The 7082-nt window shown below is 40.2% G+C and overlaps 1 protein-coding gene across 2 annotated transcripts in view; it reads right to left on the minus strand.

The window, feature by feature from the left end:
* LOC103594086 (ubiquitin carboxyl-terminal hydrolase 42-like) overlaps positions 1 to 7082 on the minus strand; it is a 26762-nt gene that overhangs the window by 10117 nt on the left and 9563 nt on the right. For both annotated transcript variants that reach the window (XM_008577277.1, XM_008577278.1), the window contains exons 6-11: positions 6420 to 6531; positions 5121 to 5261; positions 4830 to 4930; positions 3562 to 3715; positions 1347 to 2057; positions 1127 to 1221 (exon numbers count right to left, since the gene is read on the minus strand). In XM_008577277.1, the coding sequence (XP_008575499.1) occupies positions 1127 to 1221; positions 1347 to 2057; positions 3562 to 3715; positions 4830 to 4930; positions 5121 to 5261; positions 6420 to 6531 (1314 nt within the window). The remainder of the gene's footprint in view (positions 1 to 1126; positions 1222 to 1346; positions 2058 to 3561; positions 3716 to 4829; positions 4931 to 5120; positions 5262 to 6419; positions 6532 to 7082) is intronic.

Genomic DNA, 7082 nt, shown 5'->3' on the forward strand with positions numbered 1-7082 from the left:
TCCCTCATTTTTATTTCCTTTTTTTTTATTCCTTACATTATAGTTAGGTTAATATATATATATATATATTTTTTTTTTTTTTTTAAAAGATGACCGGTAAGGGGATCTTAAACCTTGACTTGGTGTTGTCAGCACCACGCTCATCCAGTGAGCGAACCGGCCATCCCTATATGGGATCCGAACCCGTGGCCTTGGTGTTATCAGCACCGCACTCTACCAAGTGAGCCACGGGCCGGCCCTAGGTTAATATATTGATATCTTAAAAAATTTCATGTGGGGGGCCGGCCCGGTGGCACACTGGATAGTGCGCCGCTTGGGAAGCGCGGCGGCGCTCCCGCCCGAGGGTTCGGATCCCACATACAGACCGGTTCCCGCTCACTGGCTGAGCGAGGCGCGGGAGCAACGCCGAGGGTTGCGATCCCGTTGCCGGACACGGAAAAAGACAAAAGACAAAAAAAAAAAAAAAAAAAAAATTTCATGTGGGGGCACATTATATTATCTACAAATTTAATTTCAGAATTCTAGAAGGGGCCATTACAAAATGTGTGCTACTTGATATAGTTGAGAATCCCTGCCCTATAACCTTAATACGTCTTCACATATTTGTCATCATTAAAAAGATTAAATGAGATGATGCTTGGTATCGAACTCAGAAGTATGCCACTATAACATCACTAACCAGAGAGAAGAGGCTGTGCAGGAGAAGAAAATGTCAGCTTAAGAACATCAAGTTCTCATGGACTATCAGTCCCATAAACTAAACTTTTTCTTTATTCTTCTAAAAGGCAAATTAACAAAGTCTATAGATTATTACTCAGATCGTCCCAGGATTCACATGTTCATTATAAGACTTCTACAGGGCTGGTCCAATTGTTGTGGGTTATCAGAACTTATTAACATTAGTGTCACTAAAGCTGGTCTACAACCCCCACTGCTAAATTTAACTGGCTTTAAAAAAAAAAAAAAAAAAAAAACTTCTACTACCAAATTAAAATACAGACAAGTTGGCTTTAGCTCAAGCGGTTACTTCCTCAAGCCAGACTTCTCTGTGTTTAAAATACTGACATCCATATGCATTTCCTACTATGTGGAAAGTGGTTCCACTTCTAATTTATTCTTGTTTTACCTTGTTTCATCTGTTGAGCCTTTCACTTTGTTGCTAAGTTTGAAGGTCTCTAAGATTTTGTCTTCTGGGAGAGATGGCAAAGGAACAGGCATCAACTATAACAAAAAATAAAGATATTTCAACTCTAGTTGCCAACTCCAGGCCTACTGAAATCTAGCCAAGAGAAGTGTCACTAATGAGACTACAAGCAAAACCTGTCCCCCCACCTTCTGACACTCACCTTTCCAGGGAGACCATTTGCCTTACAAAAAGGGTTTTCTGAGTGTAGAGCAGGCTGGACTTGGCAGCTGGCAGCATCAAATGGCAGACCATTCTCTTTCGGGTCACTGTCTGTACCAGTAGCACCATTTAGAGTAACAGGCTCTTGAAGCTCATGCTGAGAGGCCTCATCATCTTCAGCATCATGGCTGGAAGAAAGAGAACTCTCGATCGTACCAATGCCATTCTCCTTGACTAGTCCCTTGGACTCCTCGTCAGACTCTTCAGATGACTCGGCGCCGTAGGGAACCAACACACTTGAGTTCAGCTTGGATTTGCCATTCATCACTGGCTTGGGACAGGATTCATTTGTTGGTTTTGTTACTTTACTAGAAACTGACATCATAGATGCATTCGAGGTAGACTGTATTGCAGAAGAATTGGTAATGGTAGAAGAGGGAACAGGCTTGTTAAGGTTCTCCAAAGAATTGCTATGAAGATTAGGCTGAGACTGACCTTGGCGAACAGGCAACTTGTTGTGAATACTGATCGTGATTTTTTGTTTCTTAGGATGTTCTGGAATAACTGAGGACCTGTTAACTGACCAGTTTTGAATAGAAGTTGAAGCATTAACAGGACTAGCCCTGTTGACGTTGGAATTTCCATTAGGACTCGACATGGAACTGCTTGGCGTGTCTTTCAGTGGTCCGGTCCCGTTTAAGTGAGGTGGATTCTGGAAGTAAGAAAACCATAACCAGGTCAGATCTCCAGAAACACCGTCACAGACACAGAATCCATTCTGGCTTATGGGCCCTTCCCACTTTGGTCTTTTTCTTTTTATGACTGATGTTTCACATACCTAGAAACACCTCCCATTTCTTTCATGGCTCCTACCCACATATACCTTTCACACGTCCTAGTTTTCTGGCAATTAATCGATAAACAGGACAAATGTTTGTCAGAACACAACCCCCACACCAAATTCTTTCTGTTCCAAGTCTGACAAATTGGCAGTCCCTCTGGGCACACAGTCGCATGTGTTCCCCTTGGCTGGGTTTCCTGGAGCCCAGCGTTGAACAGACAGAAGGAAGTACCAGGAAGCAGGAACCACCGCTGGCCTCAGAATGTGGGAGATGGTCATGTGGGCAGAGACAGAAGAAGTGGCTTCAGGCGCCGCTCACTAAGCCATGACACCCACCCCCTCAGCACCCGTGATGTCTCCAAATTCACCTCATACAGTTCTTTTGCTCCAGGACCCCACTGCTGCTGCTACATCCCCAGGAGGCTCAGGGGTGAAAGCTGGTTTATAGATGAATCATGTTTAGCCTTCACAATGTTTTTGTAAATAGCTGAATTAGTTGCTATCTTAACATTGGAAGGCTTTAGGGTAAAAAACAAACAAACAAACAGAAACTCTTGAAAAATCGGTTACAGCCGCCCCCTTCCAGAGGACATGTGCTCTCTGGTTTGCCAGTGCCCTGATGTCACCCTGAAGCAGAGCCCAGTTCAGGAGCCTGCTGCCTGCCCTGCTCACAAAGGCATTTGATTTGTGCTTCCTACTATAATTCAAATACTGTTCAATGTTGACTAAAAAAAAAAGCACACAACAAGACAATTTGATAATTCAAAACAAACTCAAAATGAAAAGCTGTTAAAACACTAAAGCCCAAATCATACGGATTATTCCAAGATGCAGACAGGCTGTACACAACCTCACAGGTAAGTCTGGCAGAAGTCAGGCCCCACTCTGTGAATACTGAGCTCCATGTGACACAGTGTCACAGGCACACTGTCAGTTTTCTCTGACAGGACCACTGGGGAGTCTCATCAAACCCCAGCTGGACAGCAGACAGAAAGTATGACACTCCTGAAATGGCTAAATGGACATAATGAAAGTGTCCTTGTAAAAAGGTCACTTTCCCGGAGTCCAACATTAACTAAGAATCCCCAATATTTAATTCATTGAGTAGAATGAAATCCAAAGTGGGAGCTAAAATCTAAATACACTTATGCCCAGATTTTCCTCTTGATCATTCTATTCATACTCTAAGAAAAGTTTTCTGTATGTTTGAAATATTTTATAATAAAGGGCTTGAATAAACTCCTTTGACAAAAAAGCTCAATTGTATATGAGAACACGGTGAGAACACGGCAAGTACCAAAATGTTAACTTGAGGGTTTAAAGAATACATTTTAAAAATCTACACAAAAACTATACTCTATGAATGAAATGTTACCTTTATCATGTGAGAAGGAAGCTGTGGTCCAATAAACCCAGATGCGGCCTGTTTGTTGGTGACAACGCGCTGATTGATTACCGGGCGAGGAGAGGACTGGCCAGGGCTATGGGTGGAATGAGTAAGTTCACCTCCATTCTTCACATCATGGGACCTGGAGACAAAGAAAGTGACATTCCTTAGGATGACCCAAGACAGCTCCTTAGAAGAGATTCATTTATAAACTCAACAGCACTTAACCCCACAGACAGAAAACTGACAGAAAAAATAGTACTTTTCTGTTACACTGAACAGAGCTATACACATTATGTCCTTCAGATTTAGGTTAATGTCAGATACTCAGATCAAAAACAACAAGGGTAACTGGGTAAATGATACTTTTTAATTGTGTATTCTAAGGATGTTGCTAACTGAAAGCTATTTTTCTTTTCTGCTTATTTATATTTTCCTAATTATCAGTATATATCACTGTAGAAGATCTATAATATCCAGAAAAATAGGAACAAAACACTGTCCCCCATCTTGCCCCACAGAGGCAGCTCCTATGCTGATTCAGCTGATTATTCTCCAGGCTTTGGCCCATACTGTCATTTCCAATACCAGTGTTTAATGTCTCAAACTGCTTTTTCTCCATGTATATTCAGCACTTTCTCAAAGCATTAAAAAGATGCTTCATAAAAATCACTCTTAACAGCTACATAATATTTCAACATATGGATATGATCATTCTATTGTTGGACATTTTAGGATATTCTTAATTTTCAGTTATTAAAAAGGACACCTTGGAGCACACATCAGATTTTTTCCAAAAATGGAATTAGTGAGTCAGAGTATGCAGCCACAACAGGACAGACACAGCGCTGGTGCTGGCCCTGGAGGTGACTGACTAGCTGCCAGTGCTCAGTGACTGGGTGGTGCCAGCTGTTACCACACTTGGTGCTCAGAGTTTCCTCCCTGAGGTCTCCGCCCATTGCCTCCACGGCCCCCAGGCCCACTCCATTTGCCACTAGCAGCAGAAGACCACTCCCCTCAGCTATCACTTTTCCCTTCCTCTGCACCTTTCAACATTAACCTGCCAAGGAGCTGGAAGCTAAAGCAAACTCATAATCTATACTCAAAACATACCTTCCTTACTCTCCAAGCACATGGCAGAGTTAATCTTTAAGATGCTTTTTTAAAAAATAACTGAATATTGAATTTAAATATGTTGATGAGACGAAAAGAAATGATATAACAGAAAATTTGACAACTTGTTTTCATGACAATACCTGATATAAAACAGCACATAAGCTTGTTGACTGAGTACCGATCTAATGTCACTGGTAGATACAATGGAGTCATTCATTTGATACCAGAGGCCATTGCTGGCCTGCAAAAGAGAGCCAAAAAGAGAGATATTACATTTAATTAGATAAATGTGGAACACAGTCAAGAGATATATAAGGGAAAGTGGGAATTCACACTTAACTGTAAAGTCCTACCTTCCCCCCACAAGAATGCTAGTGCTGTCTTACAGTGTTCATGTAAAAATGGTTACAAGCAAAATCTGCACAGCTTACTTTTATATAGCAGAAGTAATGGCCAGCATGGCAATTGAAACCAGTGTGTACCAGTACTGCATACAAAACATAAATAATTGGTTCTCCGTTTGGCTGAGACATGTATGGCCGGATATCAAGATACTCAGGATATTTCACATCCTAAACAGAAATGAAAAAAGGAGAAAGGAACATCATTTCTGGAGGAACAGAACATTCTACATCTTCAGGTGCAAGGTATTCAGGGTGTTCTAGGATGAGAACCGCAGGACACAGCACCCTATAATGTTCTAGCAGAAACCTAACATTTATATCCAGGATTCCTGAATCTAAATATATCTAAGACAACCCCACTATATTTTTAATTTCCTTTAAACACATCAGGATCCACATCAAGTGAATTCTTGAAATCTATCAAAGGAGAAAGTAACAGAATGACATCTCTGGACATTAATAATCATCACTTATTTTTATTTTTAATAATTCAGGAATGGACTGTTTATTTCTCTTGTATGCTAGTGAATTTTTGACCATTTTCAACCTTCAGAAAATGCGAAGAAAATGGGAAATTCAGGGTACCACCAATCAGAAAACAAATGAACAAACAAGAAAATGAATTTTGATAAGAGTGGCAAGATCTAGCAGGGAAGTCAAGTCCTCTTTGGATCTCAAATTAAACAAGCTCTTCCTGTATCCCCTTCATTACCATGGATATCAAAGAATTGACCACGAAGCCAAAATGCAGATAATAGTTACCAATTTTATCATTAGAAAGTCTAGCCAAGGGACGGCCCGTGGCTCACTCGGGAGAGTGTGGTGCTGATAACACAAAGGCCATGGGTTTGCAGCCTATATAAGGATGGCCGGTTTGCTCACTGGGTGAGCGTGGTGCTGACAAAACCAAGCCAAGGGTTAAGATCCCCTTACTGGTCATCTTTAAAAAAAAAAAAAAGAAAAAGAAAAAAGAAAGTCTAGCCAGCTAAAGGACATACGAAAACACATACACACATAAGCACACATACCAAATGACCGGCTCAATTCTTTGAGCTTTTTTTTCTGCTACCAAATGCTGGAAGAACTTAGAAAACTAGTCAACAAAATTGTTCAATTAGGTTGTTTACAACCCTTAATAGCTGCTGATACTTAAGCCTTGAAAGGCTCAACATATGGGGGGGAGGGGAGAGAGGGAGGAGGGAGGGAGGTGTCGGTGATGGGCCATAATAATCATATACAGTGTATATTGACAAAATAAAAATTTAACAAAAAAAAAAAAAAAGAAAGGCTCAACATAGAAGATTATTAATACTATCATCTAAATACCTTAGCAATTTTTCCACCAGTAAAATTTGCAAAACGTTTCAGAGAAAGTGTAAGAACATTAGAAGATCTATGTATGGTGAACCTCTTTGAAGCTGGAACCATCTTTTTACACCTTGAAATAAAAAGAAACAGAGGATTAATATGTATTTTTTTGGTATTTTAGTCTTTCCCTTATTTTTTCTCTGAAACATTCTAAATTAAGTTTGCAAAAGAAAATAAAGCCCTATTCAGATACAAAAGGAAGAAAAATAAAGATTAGAAATGTCTATGGAATGTAAAACAAAGGAGAAATCCCTAAGGTCTTGGAGAAAAGACGGGAGCTTTCCTCCCCCCAAAATGAATATTTGATAATAAAAGATTACCTATATTACCTGACTACAAAGTGGAAATCTACTTAAAACATATGAAACGGGGCTTTCTTAAAATAGGTTCTCTTAGAAACAGACAAAACAAACAAACAAAAAAAATAGGTTCTCTTGACTTCATAGAGAATCGTATTAATGAATAATCAAAATTAGAGGTTTCCAGCAAATACAACCATAAACCCTAGGTACCCACTATTAGAGAGAAAGATCCTTAACTATTCTGGGAGAAGGTGACTCCCCACGCTATCTCAAGCCTTATAACAGGAAAGTCAATGACAATGCTGCTCGACAGACGTGT

Source organism: Galeopterus variegatus, unplaced genomic scaffold (genome assembly GCF_000696425.1).
Source record: "Galeopterus variegatus unplaced genomic scaffold, G_variegatus-3.0.2 Scaffold1476, whole genome shotgun sequence".
Classification (NCBI taxonomy): domain Eukaryota; kingdom Metazoa; phylum Chordata; class Mammalia; order Dermoptera; family Cynocephalidae; genus Galeopterus; species Galeopterus variegatus.